This window comes from Hydractinia symbiolongicarpus, chromosome 11 (assembly GCF_029227915.1).
Source record: "Hydractinia symbiolongicarpus strain clone_291-10 chromosome 11, HSymV2.1, whole genome shotgun sequence".
NCBI lineage: Eukaryota > Metazoa > Cnidaria > Hydrozoa > Anthoathecata > Hydractiniidae > Hydractinia > Hydractinia symbiolongicarpus.
The window spans coordinates 8,667,019-8,689,897 of NC_079885.1; the positions used below are offsets into that span (position 1 = coordinate 8,667,019).

The following is a 22,879-nucleotide window of genomic DNA, read 5'->3' on the forward strand; positions in this document are numbered from 1 at the left end:
AAAAAACAAAGGAGCGGTGTTGAGAACTGTTGTGCAACAAAAATAGCTCCTTGAAAACCAAGCTTAATACTTATTTTGAATGTTTTCATAACAGGGTGCTAAGTCCAGCGCATGCCTCTTGGTTGTTTACAGCTCTTTTGAATTAAGCTAAACTGCAAGATTTGTTTGTATGTTAATTGTGGTGACAGAAGTACAGTTCTTCAGCACTTGTGGTTAGTAAAAATTAGGTTTACCTTAGTCATTGAAGATGTCTGGCGGAGGCTTGCATAGTGGGGGATAGTTTCTACCTATAGACCTGATCTTAAAGGTTGCCAGGGAGATTAGTCTCACTTGCTTGCAAAGGATCTGGAATCTACTCAGACCTTGATTAACAATGGCTTCATATAAAATCTAAACACCTCACACTGCACAAGTTCTTCAGATATACCTTAAATTTACAATCACTTAAGTTTACAGCTCTATTGAAAATGCGAATTACACACATTTTTTTACAGACAGTCTGGTTTATCAACTATGAGAAGACAAAAGAAGATACAAAACCAGGAATAGAAATCTGTTTTAACCATTGAACTTTGTAAGATTCACTTCCACTTGGAAAGTAGCAGAAATTGACAGTGCTGGTTTTTACATGCAGTTTTTTTGTGCACGTTGTTCAAAGTTTTGGTGCCCGCTAGGTGCATGCTTGTGAGTGTATCCCTAATTTTTGAAGCTCTGTGTCAGAAAACACAGAGCTTATGTCAACATAAGTAAGTAAGTATTAAGAACAAGAATTCCTTTCCTAGTGACATAAGTGTTCATGAAAAGCAGGACATCGAACCTTGAATCTCAAAAGTTCTGCACATGAATTTGACAGAAAATAATAGCAGATAAACTGTGATAATGTCACAAATAAACTTTGTCAAGAACATTTGTTCGCATAGGGTTTTTAAAAAGGCCTCAGACATCACATCATGTGATGTTAAATGACTCTGTGAGTCCTAAAAATAGGGTCAGCAAACAAAACACAAAAAATCCAAAAAATTGTGTCCAACTATTCAGCCAAAAATGCACGCTATTACCCTGATATTTAATATAATTTCCGCGCTTTGTTTAATTGGAGCTTTTATGCCTTATACACCACTTTAAACTTTAAAGTAGTTCTTAGGACCGAAATTTTAAAGTGAAACATGATAATAACAAAATTGCTATCTGAAAGTAAGGTCAGTCGTGTAACTCTAACACTAAATATTTGTGACGCCTCATTTTATACAACTTAATTGATAAATATATGATATATAATATATTTAATAAAGTCACACAATTCTGTAATACTTCGAAGGTTTCCTTTTTCGTGGCATAGCCAACAAAATTGAAGGTGGTGTTTTTTATTTCCAGAATAATTTAGGTGAGTTCAGGAATAATTTAAGGAGTCTGGAATTATTAGATAAAAAACACAATCTGGTACTGTTATGCCCGGATAATAAAGGCTGCCCTGATTATGTATGGCAGCTTTCCCCGGGTCAAAACAGGGAAGAAAATACATAACCAGGGGAACATAATCAGGATAGGCCGGCTTATTATACAGTTAAAAAATATTATTTGGCACTTTTTAAAAGGAACATAATCAGGGCAGTCCGGTTTATGTATGACGATCTAATATCATTTGTTGCTTAATAACTTTTCACCAAACCTAATTCCCGCAAAGCAAATAATTTAGGTCATCCCCAAAATTCAATTTTGCGAACAAAAAATCAACCCACCCTATCCGCAAAATCTAGTTAGTTTTCAATGGTGTTTTATCATGCAGAGACAAATTACGTCAAGACTTTTTTCTTTCGCTATGCCAAGTTTTCAATGGTTGCTATCTTTCAGAGAAAAATGGCACGTGACAGTAATTCGCCAATGGTTTATTCATAAAAGTTCGAACAAAATGCCAATCACAGCCTGCCTTAGCCAGACATTATATCAGCATTCATAATCCGGTCACCACCACATAATCAGGGGAAAAAAGCATAATCCGGACATACGTACATAATCCGGAAGTTCTGTTTATAAACAGGCTGTTTTCACAATCTGGGCAGAACAGTAGCCTCTTCTCTCTATAATAATTTAGGAGAATCAGAAAAGAGTAATTTTTTTTAGCCAGTCAGGGATAACCGCAAAATAAGCTATCACGCCAAATTAGGATGGTAGCTCAGTTAGGAGATTTTCCATAGATCATCTCCTATTTAGGAGATGTGTTTTTTTCATTTACGATTATCTCAGCAACCACGTCAGGGGCGTATCGAGAAATGTATGTTGGGCACTGATAGCACAGCAGATGAAAATTTTTTTAGGGCAACAAAAATACTTAAACATATGCATCGTCTTCTTTTTTTAGTATAGAATATAGTTTCTTCATGAAAATATATCTTTTCTGTGATTGAAGACTCTAAAAATATCCAGAAAATGAGAAATAAAGCAATTCTCAAGCATTCTAAATAACACGTCTCTAATTTGGGCGCCCAAATTAGACGTCCCCAAAATCGGTATAATGATGTCCAAATTGTACTGGATCAGCCCTTGCACGTCTGGTCGCGCCATCTTTTTCGGAGTTTTGTTGCTCATTATATCATCTTAGTTCAAGCAAAATTTTTTATAGTTTGCTTTACGGGACTAAAAATTATACGTTAAAAGTCTTTGGATTGGCTAATTAGATGAGAAATAGTCTATTTAGGCTATGTGCCACCATGTTGAAAATTTAGCCCTTTTCCAGAAGCAACCGTGGCCATAAAACAAAGCACATATGCTTTCTTAATCAAAACAAACTAAGGGGCAGTCGACAAACAGTTTTTGTCTCCGTTAACGGCAAATTAGCCGCTAGACTCGGACCCCCTTCCCCCTGCCCCTTAACGGCAAGTCCATTTCCCCTACGTTTTTTCGTCTCCGTTAACAGCAAATTTGCTGTTAAATAGAATTTTGCCCCCATCCGCGCTTTACGGAACAATCTTTGTAGAGACGAAAACTGTTTGAAGACGGCCCCTAAATTCTATATCTTTTGACAGTGCAAATAATAATAAAATATATATTTGGACCATCAAAAGGAGGTCCTATAAAATGTTTTTGGCTAATTAAATCATTGCGACTATGCAACAGAACAGTGATAGGCAGCAAAAACCACGTTGATAGCCTAATTGGGAGAGATAAATTGTTAATTAGACTATCATAGCCTAATTTTTGCGGTTATCCCTGACTGTTAGCTATACCGAGGTTGAAAACATATATACAGCAGAGATTTATACAGTTTTGTGGAGGTGGAAAATCCTAAAAATATAACAATGAGCAAAAAAGAAACGCCTTAGCCGTTTTCGTGTCAAAAATTGGTTTGCTGTGTGAAGAAAGACCAAGAAAAATAAAAAGACTGCACTGAAAACATTAATCAATAGAACGTCAAAAATAACTCACATTGTTATCTATAACTATTTCCACTTTACTTAACTTTAGCGGCTGCTATCTAGTAAGCTAACTATGTCCTAAAATTTTAAGAAAGGATTAACTTGATGCCTAAATTATGCAAAGCACGAGCACCATCTTGCGTTATGAAAAACAGCTGATTCAGCTTTTGGTTAATCCTTGGCGTAGGGACACATCATCAAAAATCATGCTTTGGATTTCGATTAATTGGTTTTTAATAACGAATACATAATATGTCGGTTACATGGCCTAATGCTGCAATATTTTTTCGAGGAAAAGAGAAATGTTAAAATCAGGACTCTCCATACCAATTATCTCTTTACAAAAAATACTTAAAAAACATTTTTCGATCCTTTATTTTCTTTCTAAAAATATTTTTTATTACTTCTTATATAAAAATGCTAATTAAAGCTTTCTTTTAAAGTCAAGTATCTGACTTAGAAAATCTGCACAAGGTAGCGTTTTTATAACTGTAACATTCGAGAAATGAAAACAAAACAGAAATACGAAACGAAGGAAACGACACGAAACGAAAGTGCACACACGGCTTTTCGTAGATGTTTTGTGGGCAAGAATGGGAAATGGAATGAATAAGGTATATATATATATGCTTTAAAACGTATATGTTGTATTTTTATGCTACATATCTTACCTTTCACGAATAGCAAACGAGCTTAGCTAGTGAAACACTCCATTTCTGGAAATAGCTATGCCTGGCCACACTGAATGGTTACAAATTGAGAACTGATCTTAAGACAATGTCATGCAATTAATTGCTTTGGGTTCCAGAATAATAACACAAATTGATCTATTTCTATTGGAATAAGTAGATATAACACATTCAGTATGCGTAGTAGACTATTTATGGGAATTTATGAGAGCATCAACATGCCCTGTGCGTCCGGCGCATGTCCTATTCAAGTGCTGTTGATTGAGATGTCCTGAACATCAGGCCCACCTCAATGAGCGTCAGCAAATATGGTAAACACATGTATAAACGCCCTGAGCGTCAGGTACGTTTCTACAATGACTTGTATCAACACATTACTCGCCTAAATGGCTGACGAAGGAGGCCCAACATACCCACCAATTAAATTATAGGCTACCTACAGACTCGTTGTTTCTACCTTTGGACTGAAACCCTGACATATTATGAGCCAAAAGAAATGCCAAGGAAACCTTGAGCCAGATCCAATTAGTCTGTTTGTGTTGTGCTGCGTGCTCCCATAACAGTATGATGAAGTTGATTTTAGTTGCATTGGAGAGGTCCATGATATTTCGATTTCGATTCAATTCCATTGCACCACGGTGATAAATTGAATTGGTAACTCACATCCACCATTCGTAGGCGTGTTGATGACATAAAATAAAGGATTGTCTCAAAATGTTCGTATATTTTTTTCGTATAATTATAAGAACGCTACGAAGTGCTTCGTTTAAAGTAAAAAATGTAAACTTATACAAACTTTTTTAATATATGATACGCACTTAAACAAAGTTTTTTAATCGTACAAAATTGATATGATACGAACTTTGATCAAAGTAAATTGCTATACGATCTTGAAACGAACTTCAAAAGTACCGGCGTAATTCCGAATAATTATTTCAATACGAAACCAGAAACAAAAGAATTAAGCGATTTTTTAAAAAACGAAAAGAAATATTACAAACTTTAAACCAGAACCAGAAATAAAAAAAGTAAAAGATACGAGGTTGACTTCTTTGAAAAGACTAGCAAAATTGCATATTCATAGGTTCAATCTACACAATCTACAGCGATCTTTTTGCTTTCTACGATCCTGTTTTCATGATTTTGAAACGATATACAGAGATATTTTTGCTTTCTACGATGCCGTGGAGACAATCCCTAAAGACCTTAGATAATAAATCCAATTAAAACAAACAAAGTTCGTATAATGAAACGAACTTTGTTGAAAAAATTTCCATATAAAGACTATAGATAATTGTCCAATTATGATAAACGAACTTCGTATAAGCAAATTTTTATACAAACTTCTTTAAAAATGATACGAACTACATAAGAACTTTATTTTAAATGATACAAACTTTATACAAACTTGTATTTTGATGATACGAAAAAGTTCGTATTAAAAATAAAATGATACGAAAGATTTAATAAATCAATACGTAGTTTTTTATACGAATTTTGAGATGGTACCTAAAGAAAAAATAGGTGAAAAAAATCTATATATAAAAAGAGTGGGAGGGTGGGTAACTGGAAGCTGTAAGGTACATTTAAAGAACCTGTGCAACCATTAATAATCAAGATCAGGGTCCAGTTCCTTTACAGGCAAGTGAGACTAATATTTCTGGCAACCTTTAAGATCAGGTCTATAGGTAGAAACCACCCCCACTGTTCCAGGCTCTACATGACATCCTCAATGACTAAGGTAAACCTAATGTATACTAACCATAATATAAAAGAGTTTCTCGAGCAGTCCTAATCTTGAGTTACTAAAGGTAAATAATGCTCTATCTAGTCGGTCATCACAAAGAAAGATTATATCTGTTTATATTTATTGCAAACACATAAATTAGGGTGGGATGTTGGGACACCTATGTTTATTTCTTCACTCTTGAGCAAATTAAAATTTTAACATCTGTTGAATTTCTTGCTCAATTGTGACTCAATTTTGTGACTACCTTGGCTGGCTGGCATCTTTTCCAAAAATTCAAATTTGTAACAACATCACAAGTGATTTCTAGTATAATTATCATACAAGCATGAAAATTTTACTTAAACATTTCTGCTCAGTTTTGCCTCCTGTTTGATGTTTCTCCGCTGGTTTTTTTTTACGATTCTAATCCAATATATGAAATATATTAGATTTTTTAGGATCTTGTTAGTACTAATCTATTTATGTGTGCAAAAACTAGAAGACGTGGTATAAATATTACCAACAAAAATTCACAATAGGATAACAAAATATTGCTCAAAACTTTCTCAAATTCAGTTCTAATAGTTAATGATCTCTTCCCTAATTTTAAAACTGCTGATGAAGTTGGCCAGAAAATGCAAACAAATAATTATTGTAATTGATTACTTTTGTCTCATAAATTATGTTTTATATCATACTTATAACATACCAGAAGTTATGGACAGCTGACATACTGTCAAAACCCTAAAAAGGCCATACCAAATAGATATATAACTTTCTTTCTTCTTTACTATATAGGTAATGCCTGGATTGTTTATAGGAAACATTAGAGGTATGTTTAGAAAGAAATTATTATCCTATAATCTACTTAAGATGAATTGATTTCCAAGTAGATTTATTTGTCTAAACATCAATTTTTAAAATTTTTACATACCGTAACCTTAAATTTGATAGGCCCATTTCGTCAATTGTGTGTATTACTGCTTAGAAATGAAAAGGAGTTCCATTTAGTGTAAAATACTAAAATCTGTGCAAACGTTAATCTGTATGGTATATATATATATATAAATGTTCTTATACAAGGGATTTTACTTTATGATAATATTTTTTAGATGCAAAAGACACGGGCCAACTTTCTGAGCATAACATTACGCATATCTTAGCAATTCATGATGATGCTAGGCCACTTATAGAGGTGGGATGTCTGTTACAACTTTTAAAAATGATTAGCTGATAGCCTTGTTTTGTTTAGAGGGAAAAATTAAAGAGTACCCACAATTTTTGTAGTTCTGACACCTGAAAGAATTTAAAGAATTTTTTCAAATTCTGAGAACAAACATGCTAGTACCTAACTCCGAGTGGTCTCGTTGGAACCAAAGTTTATTTACTAGAAAGTTGATAATATATGCTCATGGCTTTTTACGCTAATACGTCTGTCTCTAACAAATAAATTGTTATTTCCTGCGCGGGTATCTATACAGATCCCCTAAGACTAATTGAGGCATTTTTCCAAAACTAACTGAAACTTTTGGAAGCCAGAGGTTGACATGATAATGTCATCACAAATCCTTTAAACTGTAATATCTGCTTAATAGTTCGTGAAAAGTACATGATCTTTTATAATCAGCTCTCTTGGCATTTTAATCAGTGTTCAAAGTATTGTGTAATTCGGTTGTTTTAGACTCTAATTTATAAATGTATTGACGCAGCTGACTCTCCAGGACAAAATATGTAAGAAACTTGCTTACTTTTCTTTTCACAGATACATTTTGTCATTTCCTCTCTAGCTTTATGTTTTAAAATGGAGAAAAGCATTGCACTTTTAATGTAGCCCTTTTTTTAGATTTTTGTGTTTTAGGAAAGTTTCTTTTACAATGGTTTTTTTTTTCATTTTGTGTAGATTTTTTTTACCTATACAAAAGCATATTCTTTTTAAGTTTTAGTCATGTTTTTATCTTTTGGTTATCAAAATAACAACGTTAGTATTTTGTCTATAGACGAATCAACTGAGGATTATTAGGTTTGCTTCTTAGCTCTGCAGTACCATCTTATTGTTTTTTTATGCAAAGCATCACAGCATTTCAAATTAGCTTATGATTGAATTGTTTCCTTTTCTATAGAGCTGATTATTTCCATGACAGTATCGTGTTTATTCACAATGCAAGGTAATGTTTATGTGCAATGTTTCGCTTTCCGTTATAGCTTCTATGGTCGCAACTCCCAGAGTTTGGACATAAGCTCTCAGTATACTCAATCTCCATTACGCTAAATTGTTTTCAGAATTTAAACTGGTTATAAGAATCAATGTACCTCTGCAATTGCTTAGAAGTTGACTTGTGTCTCAACTTTCAAAGCAGGCAGGGATTATGGTCAGAAGTGGCTTTTACGGAAGGTTACACTTATGGGACAAACGTTTTTGACTTCTTTGAAGAAGTGTCTGCTCTGGAAAGATTTAAGAAAGAAATTTTCTCCTTGCCAAATAATGATTGTTGCTTATCTTATAAAGTTACCTCTGTAGCTGCTGTTAATGTTGCTGTAAATAAGGCTCCTACCCTCTTTTGTAAGACTTCCTCTGCTAATTTCTGGGTTTTGGTAATTTTTGGAATTTTACAGTTTTTATTTTTTGCAGTTAAATTAAAGAAATACTGTTGATTTATAAGGAAAAAACGGATATAAATTCTCCTCAATTTTGAAAAGTCTCCTAAAACTTTTAAATCTTCTCTGAAAGTAGATTTTTAACAGCTTTATCCTCGAATTTCCGCATGCTATGAACAATAATTTGTTTTTCTCTTATTGCGTTACTTTAAATATTTTCAATATGAGAATTTTCCTTCTGATGAAAATACGAGTAACTGGGTCACTAAAAATTCAATAATCAGTTCAATGCGCTCGTTAACGAATACAAATGTGTTAACCTTTTATAGGTCGAAAATATTGACTTTGAATACTTTTTATACTGTTAACAGAACAACCAGTGTTTTTTATTGTTGTTTATAGTTCAACTTGATTGCATTTCGTTTTTTAGAAAAGATGGAGGAAACGTTCTAGTGCACTGGTAATTTTTTCATTGTTCTTGTTTAATAAATCAGTAAATAAAGACAGCATTTGTAGTACGCGATAACTTCGTAAAACAGAATAAAAATTTTCGTTACTCGAACCCAACCTTCTTCTCAATGTTTCTGACATGGGATTGCAAAACGCAGAAAAAGAGATAAGAAAACAAATCATAGAGTACTGTTTTTTTTAAAAAAATTCCCAATATTTACTTTGGGCGTTTATACACCTTTCCCGAGACCATGAGTCATACTTTTTTTAAACTCGTAAAATATGAATACCATATTTAAATTCAGCATTGTTTGTTTAATTTATGTGTAAAAGTTTAACTTGATACGCCAACAGAAAGTGCTATTTTGAGGAGATGTATATCACAGTTAAAGTCTTCTTAATGTTCAAGTTACCATGTCCCGCCTCGTTTTCAAAAAGAGGTTGGACATGCCACAAATCTTTAAATTAGAATAGCAGGTTGTTTACTTGCTGCATTGTTTCGAAATTTTCTTTGTTTATCACATTTTTGATAAGGAATTCAAATCTGTTGTCCATTTTTCATAAAACTCAACAGAAAAAGTTGCGTCACATCAAAAGAATAAGTCTTGGGAAAGGTGTATCAAGAGTTCGTTTATAAAACCGAGTGCTCCTGCACTATAAGAGATCTTTTCTAAAGCCATATACCAGTTTTATCGTGATATGGTGTCTTTTTTATTCCAAACTCTCACACAAATCGACAGATAAAGGCACGCGGTAAGCTGTAGACCAATCCTTCTCAAACTTGATTCCCGAGTGCAATCATCTGGTCTTCAAATTTAAATATAGTTTGCATTTAGTTATTTAGAATAATGAAGTCGCATGATGCTAAAAAAATCACAGCGGGAATTTTTTAACTGTAATTTGACTTGTTTTAGCTAAAGTATTTCTTTTCTTATCGATTTTTCAATTTTTTTCACATACGTACCCGTCCCGTCAAAACCTGAGCATTAAAAGACTCACATGATAGACCGTTATAGTAGTCACAACAGAATGTACATACATGATATTTTGTCTTAAACGCGAAATTTTCCTCGTGTGAAAGTTTTTGACGTTATTAAAGTACCATCCTTTCTATTCTTGTAGTATCGCTGGTGTGTCTCGTTCTTGCACGATATGCGCAGCGTACATCGTAACTGTTGCAAATATAGGATGGTCTGAGGCCATCTCTGTCGTCAGATCGGCGAGAAGTATCGTGAATCCTAATTATGGTTTTCAGAAACAATTACAAACGTTTCATGACGTCGAATCGGAAAAGGTAAGTTAGCTTTTTCTTCACAAATACATTTATTTTCATGGTATTCACATAATGGGCTAGTAGTTATAAAGTTCACTTCGCAATAACGTGTTTCGTGGTTCATTCCACAGTCGGTATGTTTAGGGAGTGCCTTTATTAATATTTGAAGTGCGTCGTTGGGGCTCGATTGTGTATCCGTCGATGCAACACTTCCCCACCAACACTCTCCTACCAACACTTCTCCGCCAACACTTTTCGCCAACACTTTCCCGCCAACACTCCCCCACCAACACTCCCCCACCAACACTCCCCCATCAACACTCCTCCACCAACACTCCTCCACCAACACTCCCCCACCAACACTTCCCCACCAACACTCCCCCACCAACACTCCCCCACCAACACTCCCCCACCAACACTCCCCCACCAACACTCCCCCACCAACACTCCCCCACCAACACTCCCCCACCAACACTTTCCCACCTACACTTTCCCACCTACACTTTCCCACCTACACTTCCTTACCAACACTTCTCTGCCAACACTTTTCGCCAACACTTTTCGCCAACATTTCGCCACCAAATTTCTCCACATAATTAAGTGTAGTACTGTTCCCATTTACTTAACAATCAAATGAACGGTCACACAAGTGGCAGACTTATTCTCCTGTACATGTACTGTCAATTTTAATAACTCTTCTTCCCTTCCTGCCCTCCTCTCCTCTTTATTGTTATTACTGTAAATACTTCATTAAACCTCCCGGAGGCTTATTTATCAAATGAATAGAATGGGGCTTGCTGGTAGCAGAGGGGCATAATCGATTGGCACATAAGTGTAAATTTAAATGTGAACTAAACTAAATATTTATTTTTAAATTAAACTTTCTACAGTGCAACATCAGAATTTATTGAAGAAACATTTTCTAATTGTTCAGGTCAGACGAGCATTAACAAATCAGTACGGTGAGTTTGACCCTGCAGATATACAATTTATAAAGGACGTAGTAGCAAATCTTGATCAAACCGACAAAAGTGCGACCATAGATGTGAACTTAGCATTAGGAGCAACTCCGACATTTGGTAACTATGAACGGAAAAAGAATAATCGTACTGAATCTTCATAAGCAGCTTCGTTTTCAAAGAGAGTGAGATGTTTGATCACTATGCTGGGCGATTATGTATTATAATTGTTGAAATTGTTTACCCAGGATAGCCTCTTATGTTCCTATTGCCAAGGGGGTCCTCGTGCATTTTGAGCTGCTATTTCAGATACAAAAGCCGTGTAAGCACAACAATCGATCAACTTACATATCAATCCTTTTCCTTAAAGAATCGATTCATATTATTATAGTCTCTGAAATGACTTAGTCGGGATTTGATAAGAATTGCGAATAAATCTTAAATCTTATTTACGCGCCATTTTTTGCGTTTCTTTCAACCGATTATTTCAAAAAATGCTGACAAATTCTAGCGGGTTTTAGCACGAGTTATTATTTTGTGTTAGATTAATCAGTCATATTTAGAATGCAACCTTCCCCAAAAAACTTAAAATATAACGACATTCATAATTGCGGCTGTAATTCAAATTCTTTTTTGTATACACGAGAGAACGAAGGCTTTGGTTTCCACTTTATTGAACATTTTAGCGTTGCATCATTTTTACATGAATATACCTGTATATAGCATCTATAATATACAGTGAAATATGTTTAAGATGGGCCCTCCCATAAAATGGATGGTAATCCTCGGAACGGGCGCTTATAAGACGGGCGGGCGAAAACGGACACTTTTTTTCTTGCATCAAAAAAAAAATTTTCTTAAAAAACACCTTTATAAAACGGACACTATATATAAAAATATATTTTTGATATATTTATTTTGTACTCTTTTTTACTATTTGGAATTTTATTAACTTTTAAGATGTTCTTCTGATCCCATGCAACGACTTCATTGACTCCAATCAATTTATAATCAACCGGAATCTCTAGGTTATACCCTGCCCCACCGTTGACGTGGTTCCCAGTGACTTTGCACCTAAGGGAGTGATTTAGAATTTAACCTACAACTTTACTGAGATTAGTAGGCCCGTAATTTGTAGGCAAATGGGCCCTTTAGGTTTTATCGCGACTACAAAGTCATCATGTGAGTTGTCTTCTTCCAAGCAGCAAACTAAGTCTTCATCTCCAACTTTTTTTATTCAATGAGTTCATGTAGGCATAAAAACTCCTTCCAAAAGAATTGAAGAACATTTCGGGCTTGATTTAGCGTGTGAACAAACAAGCAATTAAGTATAAACGAAAATGTCACTTTTCGGCATAACGAAAATTTCTATATAAGACGGACACTTTTTTTCCAACAATGAGATTCACTTTAGACAGATTTCACTGTATAAATGATCTCCCTCGCAGAGTTTTATATGTCTTATGCAGTGAACGATCTGTGAGAGAGTTTATAAAGATATGATTTGCACACGTGTTGTTTATACCTTTTAATATTGTTGATAGAAGTTATTATTTTTGCATTTTTTTAAATATGTATTTGAAAATAGAAACGAAGATATAAAAATGATAGAGTGTTGTTGTTATTTTGTATTGGATATTTCAGACTCTGTTGCTAAGAGTGAATTTCTTGATTTCAACCTCAAAGTTGTTAAAAAGTTGCTAAGCGCAGTATTCAAATTTTACAAGATTTCAGCTTTACACTATAAATCCTCGTCCCCATGACTATTTTTTCATGTTTTGATATTAAGAAAGGTCATCTCAATATCAAAAAAGAAAATAAAAACCCTAAGGACGAGGTTGCTTTACACTTGCCATTTCTGCGTTTTTATGTCTTGATTTGTCATTTCTTTTAGAAAACTGTTTTGTAGGTTAGATTATTCAGATTTTAGTCGTGTTAGTTTTGACCCAAAATTTCAGCTTTAGTCTCTTGAGTTATTTCCTCTCTTTAAAGTCTTTGTCCTGAGAAATCTAGGTTCTGTATTCCATCAGTATCGGTCTATTTACTTGACAGTATTAAACTTAATTTTCTCGTTACAGTATAGACAAAAAGCCAAAGCAGGAAGTAGAAATGGAATTTTAATCTTCACTTCAGGGATGACGCAGAAACGCTAAAAAAAATATTGATGCTATGAGTAAATTAAGATTTAAAAAACGAACTCTGATTTACTTGTTCCCTTCGAAGACAACAAAAACATCGCTTTTGTGGTGCCGTAGCTTAGTGGTTATAACTCTCCCTTGTTATAACTCTCGCACTTTGTGCGGGAGACCGGGTTTTGATTTCCCTTGACGACGATTTAATATGGGCGAGTGAATGTTACCATAGATCCTGGTTAATTGGGGAGATGGAACACTGTGTGGACTGTAGGATTTTGCAGGGACTTTTCTGGTAGAGCGCGGACCCTAATTGACTCTGCGTTGTTTAAAAAAAGCACTAAACACTCAAGATCGCCCTATTTAATCCAATGGCCCCTCCTGAAAATAATAGAGAGGGGGTATAACCCTCGATATATTCCACATCTATATATCTAGGAAGTTTTTGACGAATGAAAACAGAATAAAAAACTTCATCATCTTGTTCGAGCTTAAAGATTGTTTCACTCGGGATACTTTTCAAGAGTTGTTAATACTTCGGAGTTCTATGATAATGAAATCAAAAATCAAAACAATCAGAATCTCAGACACTCTGTTGTGTGTTCCGAATCTATTTAGCTGAACAAAGTGCTTTATAGAAAAGGGCACAAATTAGTTTACGAAAGAAAATTTTTATCAAAGATTTTTTGTGAAGCTTAGTTCTGCGAATTTGACCCAAATTTGCAAAATTAAGGATGCCACGAAAGTTTAAAACTTGTCATTCGCAAAAAATCTCTTCGGAAATAATTTGTTCATTTTTAAGACAAAAGAAAGAAATTCCGTTGGTTAAGCGTAGCTATGAAGAAAAAAAACCGAACGATAAGACAGCAGGTCAACGTAACAAATTTCTACTAAATCTTATAAACTATATTCAGTAACATTCAACAAATTCTTTTAAAAGTGTAGAAAAACAAGGCGTTTTGCGATGAATGTTATAAAAAAACTTCCTTGAAAATCTATCTTGGTCGTGAAATAATCAGAGTCCACATTCTCTTCGTGGAGATTTTTTACTTCTGTTAAATTAGAAGGCGCAGCGGGTTTACCATCTTTAAAATTTACGCTAGTAGTGAGAATCTAAGAATCAAAATTACTGCAACGAAAAAGCTAAGTTGATTAGTTTTTACGAATTTTATTCATACTAGTCGTTAGCCCGTGGAAAGATCCACGGGTTCGCCCGTCCTTTTTATACCGCACTGCGTGCGTCTCGCTACTTGCGCAGCCAAGCTACCATTTTGCGTGACAGACAGACAGACGTATACGGGCATTATAATATAGATAAATCTCTGTGAAATGATAAGAAGTGACATTTTTACTAAAATTAACTTTAAGAAACTTCTGCGGTATGAGCAATTTCAATTGAAGGCTACCTTATCTCAAAAAATAGGCCTGAAATTATTTAAATACTAGATTCGTAAAAATAATTTTTCGCAAAGAACCTTAAAATGATTCTTTGCAAAAAATAATCTTCGTGAAATATTTCTATTGACCGATATGCGAAAATTAATCTTCGCGAAATGTAGATTTTACCTTGCGAAAATAAGTCTTCGCGAAGATTAATCAACTTAAGGTAGCTACTACACTTATTTTCAGTCTGGGTTAGGTAAAGACAAAGCTTGTTTACACAGGGTCATATTAATTTTATTATAACAATTAATAAGGGACTGAGAACTAGTCAAATTTACTAGAATGCTAAAAATTGTATAACTGTAATGAAACGTGAAAATTATGTCCTGTCATATTCTACTGGTCTTTGCTCTTCCTCGCCTTCTCCATCGTGGCCGTTCGTCCTACAGAGAAATATTTACATCAAAATAGCATTACAATATATATTGTTATTAATTAAACTTTTTTTGTGTTCGCTGTAGTGGCAACCTCCTTCTCAGGGCATTTTGCTTTTTCGATGAATTTGATACCGGCGAAATTGTCGATCGCTCCGTGATACTACGAGGGGATTTGAATCGTCATACTGGCTCAGGGGTCACAAGACCCTTGAAAAGAGGTGGTTCAGTAGATTTGTTGGACACGTAGCCTTGCTTTTAAAGAAGACATTCGTAAAAAAATACTTACGTAAAATCTTTGTGTCGACCTAAATTAAAAAGAGAAAACGGTGTAGCTTTAGTTTAGTGTCTTACTTTCGTAGAAAGTAAGACAATTTAGTAGGACGCTGAAATTACCTGTTGAAAATTACAAAGAGCCTTGGGTGTGAGGTTTACCTCACTTTTTTTTTTTTTTACTTTTGTAAAATATTTTCTTGATGCAACGAAAAAATATAAACAACTTCGCGAAAAATTTCTTTGCATCAAAATATCCATGCTCCCTTCTGTCTTCTTTCCTTTCTTTTCAAAAAATCCTAATTTGATAACTCACTCGTGTAGATTGTGAAAGTTTAAAAAAGGACAAGTCGGAAGGCAAAAATTTCAAAACAAAACACAACGTTACAAATGCAGAAGGCCAACCTCATCCACAAGACTCTGGGGGAAGGAGGTTGGCAGAAAGCATGAACGTCTTGTGTTCTCAGTACTGTACCCTTCCAAGTACCCTTCAACTAAATTTCCACTCAAAATTAAAATAAAACGGAACGGATCGGGTCGGACATTAATAATCTCTGGAATCTGATAATATTTGAAAGGATTTTAAAGTTTTCTATCCGGGTGGAGCGAAAGAGTTATAAAAAACAAAGTTTAATTAGCAGATTAAACCAATCAAATTAAATTCCGTTTTGTTCCTATTTGTTCTTGAGTGGAATCTCAGCCCTACCCTTCACAGTATCAAAAACTTCGTTTCAGGTTTCAAGTAACTTGTCTATGACATTTTCGTTGTAAACAATCCCGTGTAGTTTATTTTAATATAGTGCAGCGAGGGAGGTATTACGAAGGGGAAATTATAGTACGTTGAAACAACTTACAAAAGCTACCAAGGTTCAGTGCTTCATCATGAGGGTAGAAGTAACACATTTGATACTGTGGACAGTGCACAAACAATTCAGGTTCTTCACCATAAGCAGGATGCTCATAGCAAGGAACAACTGGCTCTAAAAACAAATGGTTATTGTAAAGTTATTTGTGTATATAAACTCTAAACACTGCTTTTTCTTTAATTCTACTTTTCCTTGACTATTTCACAGAATCCTTTAAGAAGCAAAGGTAAATTACTTTTTATCAGTTTCCTTACTGTAAACCTAAGTAAAAAAATTCAGAGAAAAAGCTTAAACCCATGGTCTTTTAAAGTGTAAACTTAGCCATCGCGATTTTTTCTGAAACATATTTTTTTTTAATTTAGTTGCAATAAGTTAATTAAAAGTTCTTTGTCGATACAAGTACATTGTTGTTGATATTTGTGTTTTCTTAGAAATATGGCATAAATCCTATGATTTCAACTTAATAGTTTTATATGCTTGTTACATTATTTTATATGTTACATGGTCCATGCGATGTGTTATTATGTTGTCAACATTGTCATCAATATTGTTATTTTATTACTTTTTAAAAACCTTAACTTAAAAAGTTTATGTTTTAGCATTCAAGAAGGAAAATCATAATATAAATCGCAATAAATAAAAATAAATAGTAATAATAGTAATAATAATAATAATTATTGAAAAATCCTGAATATCTTTTTAAAATTTCCAAAACAAAAAATAAATTTTACAAATACCTGACACTTTATTGTTAATTTCGTAAAAACCCTAAAATATAAATATAAACATGTAAAATATATAATCGTGCGAGGTAGCGTTGAATACTGCAAATTCTCTAATTGATGCCCTTATCTTATTAACTCCTGTTTTAAATTAACGCCCCTCCAAAAACCTGAACATTTTTATAACGCTCACTCTCCAATAAATTTTCTCTCCAATAAACTCCCCCACTTAATGACATGTAAATATGAAACCACCTCTCAGGAAGCTGGCTGTCACGTGGATTGTAAATGCGTGGCAAAAACCTAGGATGAACCAACAAGCAAATCGTCGAGTCATTTAAGGGGAAGATCTCTTGAAAATCAAACACGTCTGTTATCAGACGGCGATCCGTTTTTTGCCCACTGACCCTTTTTATTGAAAAGGCAAATGCAAGTCCGCAAAAAAGCAAATATTGATTTATATCACGGAAAAACATAATTGAGTGACAAAGCGAATAACGGAGTGAATTTTTAAATAAAATCCATTAAACACCCCAGGGCGTTAATTACAGCATTTACGGTATTGCGTCGTTTTCGCTAATGTCTGCAAAAATGACGAATCAATATGTAATGTAGATTTATTTCTCGAAGGAAAGATACAGATTTGACCTAAGTATAACCTCGCCCCCAAGGCTCTTGTACGCCTGCAGCTCATTAGCATATCATAAACGTAGAAGAGCGGGGGACAGAGCGTTGCGTTGTAAAGAAGAAGAAGTAAAGATCCTTACCAGATTGCCATAACATTTAACTAGAGTTACAAGTAATGTTATTCCTAACAATTTCATCCGATTCATCTTTATGCCGTAAGTCAATTTTAGGTGAAAATCTGAAAATAGGAATGGTTTATGGCTGAGTATATAGATATATAAATACATGCTTTCTCTATAAGAATATGCTTTATAAGAATATCAGGCTTGGATTGCAGGTAAAAAACTACTGGCCTATTCTTTGAACAATACAGAGATAAAAATAATGACAAGCCTGGTTAAATTTTAGTATTTTCATAAAAAATAAAGTGCGTAGATTACTAAGTACCGGTTACTGGGTGTGGCTATGTACCGGCTAAAAGGTACATATAGAACTTCTCTATCTAGCTTGTCTGCCCCACAACCTGATTTGCGGTCATTTAATTGCCAAAATGGACCGGCAACGCTACATTTAAACTATTCTGAAATGGGGACTCGAACATTTAACCTCTACGAGCAGATTAGAACCTTTAACACTACGAGGAGATTCGAACCTTCAACCCTACGAGGAATTTCAAACCCTCAACGCTACAGGGGTATTCGAACCTTCAACCCTACGAGGGTTCTCGAACCTTCAACGCTACGATTAATATATTAAACGTTCTACCACGATACCACTTTTGCCCACAGTATTTCATATGCGAGCTCGTGCATGACATTCAAACATGCTCCAGTGCCTAAAAGACATAATTTAAACCGTCGTCGCCATCCATCTGTATACAAAGTTTCTAGAACTTACTTTTACGATTTTTAACGAAGCCACAAAAGAGTGAAATGTCTAAAATAATTTTTTATAACTACTAACAATATGTTAAATAAACAAAAAAAAGTTGTGTCAAAATTAAATTAGCACATTCGGTAATAAAAACATACACACACGCTAACAACATTTAACAATCTCATGCCCAACCTTCTCTTGCAACTGTGCAATACATCAAGTCCCGTTTTTATAGAGCCCTGTGTCTCTGTCTGTCTGATATTATCACATGTCAAGACCAAGAAGACCTGGTTGCTTAAACAGAGTCAAAACTGGGGGCTTAAAATCAGAGATTGTCAAAAAACAGAAAGCCCTGGGATCAAGTTTGTATCTGTCATTACTTATAGATCAAGAATATGTCCCCGAGCGTCAATGGATATGAACAGGGTGCTAACATTTATTAACTACGTTTTCAGGGTCTCTTCCAGCCGTACCTTCTAAAATTGGCAGAGACAAAAGCCCCGCCCCCCAAAAGACGAGATCGCTCCTTAGTTTACTATACAAAAACCTCCGTTATCAAATATAACTGTCCACATTTTTTGACCCACATAATTCAATGCACTAACATTTCCCGAAAAGCACCGTCACAAAAAAAAAAAATACTGGAAACTAAGTTTCTCATTGGACCATTATTTACTTTGTCGCTTTGTTATCACAAGTTTAATGAGAAAAAAAATATTTCATTTTGTTATATTTTTAATTTTCGCAAACCTGTGTAAAGAGCAGGTGAAGAAAAAGTACATCAACCTTTCACTCAACATTTACCGCTACTGTTTGAAACTTTACAATCTATTTACAACTTCATTTCTTCGTTTGCTTATTTTTTGAATCATTTTAATCTAACTTTCATTGGCATGCGTGTCACCGGGTTGGTGCCAGCGTTTAAGGCCATTGCTTCAAATATCACTAAGCATTTCTCTTAAAAGCTATGTGGGGTTATTTGATCTTGAGACTTGCTCTCAGATAAATGTTTTCTTAGCGACTCTACAATGGGCGTCTTCGTTCTCCGTAACAGTGTTCCAAAGATTTAAGAAAAAATTAATGATAGTTCACAGACTCTTTTTCTGTGAACTGACCCTAATAATATTTCTAATTATTATATTATCTTTTTTTTCTTTGTATAAACACCAGAGTACAACATCAACACTGGAAGAAGAAGCATCTTCGACGAACACAAAACAGTTGGTTCAACCATCACAGTTTTTCCAGCTGAGCTGTAGTACATGCTCCCCAATGTTCACCGTAAAACAAGTTAATAATAAAATTACGAAGTACGTATATTGTACAACTCAGAGTGCACACACACACAGAATTCCGCTCCATAGTCTGCTCTATATTCCTACCCACTTCCTATTGTTGTGTCGTGAATAATAAGGGACAAGGATTAGGCGTCAGCGTTTGCGGACGTGCTGGTTCACGTGATGTTTTTGAACCATGACAACGCACACATGTAGTCCAGGAACTCATAACAGAACTTTAGGTCCTATTTTCTACAAAAGGTTTGACCCTCCAAATAAGTTGGTAGTATCACGGCCAATAAAAATCACATGGTCAGCTGACCCAATTCGGGGGCTTTTGGATCCAAGGCCCCTAAAATTACCCTAATTCGAGACTCTTATTTGGTCCCATAATTCTCAAAGCTTAAAAGTTCGTAACGTGTGTCATTATATGAAAGAATCTGAAAAATGATAAAGCTTACCGAAAAATTGGTCTTAAGACTGAGTCAGACCAGCCTCAAAGACCATATTTAGGACCTTAATTTGTCCCCATAAGCTCTACAAACTCCAAATTTCGCACAAACATTTTCTAACATAGTGGAATGTCATTAGTCATAAAGCTGACCAAAAATTTGGGTCTTTTCGTCTAATCAGACCGCGTCTCGCCCCATGTCCCCATTTTAAACCGCTTTTAGAGGGTGAAAAAAAACAGTGACTACAAAGCCCAAACTCAATATTTGTGTTCTATACTAACTATGTAATACATAAATGGTCGAACTTACCAAAAAATGCGGTCCTATCAGTAGGTCAGACAAAGATCTAAACAGGACTCAAATTAGACCTCTTTGTTTACACGAATGTGATTTTGCAAAAAGCAACCTAAAATTACGGTCTCTTGATCAGGTCAGACAATAGTTACCGATAATCAAATTAAAAAAGAAATGTTCTGTTAGTATCTAATAAAATATAAGTGTGTACAACAGGTTATAACAGCATGATTGGTGTTGTTCTGCATCAGTATCTAAAGATGAGAAATGTCATTCAGTCATAAGATCTAGTTTAAACTACAATACAACATTAAAAATATTAAAAAAGTTACTCAGTTCTATAATATATGACATTGAATCCTATTCTGTAACAGTTTCGTCATATCACACAAAAAAATTCTAACCTTAAATTATCATTACACATCTTCGTCGCTAGTTTCGTCATCATTGCCTGAATCGTCATCACTTGACAGTTCATCAAACCCTTTAAAATCTTAAGGAGAATGAAATACTTTCAATATTGGCAGTAGCGGCGGAAGTAGCGGAAATAAAGCATTGCCTCCGAGTAATAATGAAGAAACTAAATGACTTGTAAAACTTGTTATCCAAGATTTTACCTTCTACTTCTCTGGAAAATCTATTATGATTTTCATCGCCGGTGACATCTACCGGTCCTTGTAGACATTTCGCCTTTGTACCACTTAATGATATAGCTTTTATCTTTCAGCAGCCGACCTGTCTTCAGGAAAGTGATTCAGAGGCTCGGTCGTTATTGATGACATCCAAACTGTGCAACATACTTTGTGCGATAAATCTTTTTTACACCACACCCATAAAGAAGGTGGCAGAGAATTTCCATCAAACTTTTTAACACAGGAAAAACATTACCAACCTAGCTTCATCTACAGATAATATATTACTTTTTCCATACGTGCTGCATACAAATTTTCCAACGTTGCAAAAGTATCATCTGTGACATTATCAAGTTTTTTTCCCAGCTGTTTAAATACATCTTGTACACTTTCATTTTTTTCTAGTAGTTTGAAAGGTCAGATTTTTCCTTTCCTACTAAATGAGGCTATATAGTCACATCCAGTGAAAGCATGGTATGCTGCCAAGGCCATGCAAATATTTTTGCCCAACTTCTGGTATATTTGATTAATACTAATGTACCTTAATGTATTTTTAGTGTAAATATCGGTTTCCATCCAAATATTCAAGTTGTCAGGTAACTCACTGAGGCAGCCAAGAGCAATTATCAGCACGTCAGTGTCTATCGTCCTTATCACAACGTTTGCAGGTGGTTGAATCGAAGATAGGTGGTACTAAATTCTGACTTCAACATGAGTTGAAGACAATTTAACGATCTCGATTTTGACCACGATCTCTCCTTTAACTCTAAACATGTAGCAAGTATCATTGCAATTTATTATGACTGTTTTGTTTTCAAGTACTGTTGAATGCATGTTGTTTTCCCAAAAGAAGGCTAAAAATTCTACCTATGCTGCTTTGAAGTAATTATTTCTCAATGCATTCAACCAGTTTGAAGGTCTTTCTTGATCAGATCCAGTTATCTGATAAGCTCCATGTCTCTCAGTTCATCGCAAGTCCTTTTCACAATCCTTGATTTGTCTAGAACAAAATGTACGATGTTTCCCTTGCTAGCACAAACGCGTTTCAAAGTAAATGTTGCCAAAACTCCAAATGTTGCTGGAAGGTTAACAAAAAGATATAGGAAAAACATTCCATCAGTTATGTTAACATCAACGCGATTTAGATCGTCAGTTTCTACTTTTGCTAAATCTTAGAATTTTGACACATCCTGTTAGCCTTTAAATCTTGCGACACGTCTTCCTGTTTCGTCATCCCCAAATTTTCAAACACGTATGACATAATACTTGTTCGAATGACTTTGTATCCATCGTTGACGCTCAGAAATAAAATTTGTTAAAGCTGATATACTGACATGCAGCATCTGCATTTATCGTCTGCTCTAATGTCAAGTCGATCGGTAATCTTGAGAGCGAAATTAGTGTAAACTTCGGGATGAAGAGTACTTTAGTTAGTTCATGCTAAAGAAATAGTTTGCGACGTTAGGCAAGCAGCACACATACAGATCAAAGTTTCCATCCCTTAAGCTTCTACTGAAATCATGGTAAAGTCGAATGATCTCAATGTACTCCATATAATATTGTGCTGTTGCACCAAGATTTCCTTTCTCTGTATCTTGGTGACTTCTTTGGATACTTCAGGTCCTTCATACAAGCTCCAGGATTCTTGGGATTTTATAAACTTGGTTTCTTTTTGGATATCTCCTTTTAATTGACTTTCCTCTCTTTCTTGAAGAAAATATTGGAAATAAAGAATCTCTATTGCAAGTGCAAGTATTTGGTTCCATCTTTTACTTCTCTTGTAACACTTTCCTAGTAAAAGTG

General features: G+C 34.7%; 2 protein-coding genes across 3 annotated transcripts; one reads left to right on the top strand and one right to left on the bottom strand.

Moving 5' to 3' along the window:
- Window positions 1–3,896: 3,896 nt before the first annotated feature.
- LOC130614153 (dual specificity protein phosphatase 22-like) lies at window positions 3,897–12,716 on the top strand. Of its 2 annotated transcripts, none has more exons than XM_057435561.1 (8): window positions 3,897–4,027; window positions 6,630–6,663; window positions 6,944–7,026; window positions 7,513–7,562; window positions 7,952–7,996; window positions 8,857–8,886; window positions 9,999–10,170; window positions 11,084–12,716. In XM_057435561.1, exons 1-8 carry the CDS (start codon window positions 4,007–4,009, stop codon window positions 11,270–11,272), a joined length of 624 nt encoding a protein of 207 aa, XP_057291544.1. In that variant the 5' UTR covers window positions 3,897–4,006; the 3' UTR covers window positions 11,273–12,716. The 2 variants fall into 2 exon arrangements, with proteins under 2 accessions (XP_057291544.1, XP_057291543.1); XM_057435560.1 differs by lacking the exon at window positions 3,897–4,027 and adding an exon at window positions 4,060–4,445.
- Window positions 12,717–14,892: 2,176 nt separating this feature from the next.
- LOC130614154 (uncharacterized) lies at window positions 14,893–18,501 on the bottom strand. Its single transcript, XM_057435562.1, has 6 exons — window positions 18,443–18,501; window positions 17,686–17,783; window positions 16,934–16,964; window positions 16,185–16,310; window positions 15,347–15,365; window positions 14,893–15,066 (listed from the first exon to the last, which is right to left on the bottom strand). Exons 2-6 carry the CDS (start codon window positions 17,749–17,751, stop codon window positions 15,003–15,005), a joined length of 306 nt encoding a protein of 101 aa, XP_057291545.1. The 5' UTR covers window positions 17,752–17,783; window positions 18,443–18,501; the 3' UTR covers window positions 14,893–15,002.
- Window positions 18,502–22,879: the final 4,378 nt, after the last annotated feature.

Excerpts from the sequence above, each read along its gene's own strand:
- LOC130614153 (XM_057435560.1), top strand. The coding sequence starts at position 4,395 with ATGAGCGTCAGCAAATATGGTAAACACATGTATAAACGCCCTGAGCGT. Across the intron at positions 7,027-7,512 it reads ATGCTAGGCCACTTATAGAG|ACTCTAATTTATAAATGTAT; the intron begins GTGGGATGTCTG and ends CGGTTGTTTTAG. Across the intron at positions 7,997-8,856 it reads GTGTTTATTCACAATGCAAG|AAAAGATGGAGGAAACGTTC; the intron begins GTAATGTTTATG and ends TTCGTTTTTTAG.
- LOC130614154 (XM_057435562.1), bottom strand. The coding sequence starts at position 17,751 with ATGAATCGGATGAAATTGTTAGGAATAACATTACTTGTAACTCTAGTT. Across the intron at positions 16,965-17,685 it reads TTAAATGTTATGGCAATCTG|GGTTTTTACGAAATTAACAA; the intron begins GTAAGGATCTTT and ends TTTATATTTTAG. Across the intron at positions 16,311-16,933 it reads AATTAACAATAAAGTGTCAG|AGCCAGTTGTTCCTTGCTAT; the intron begins GTATTTGTAAAA and ends ATTTGTTTTTAG.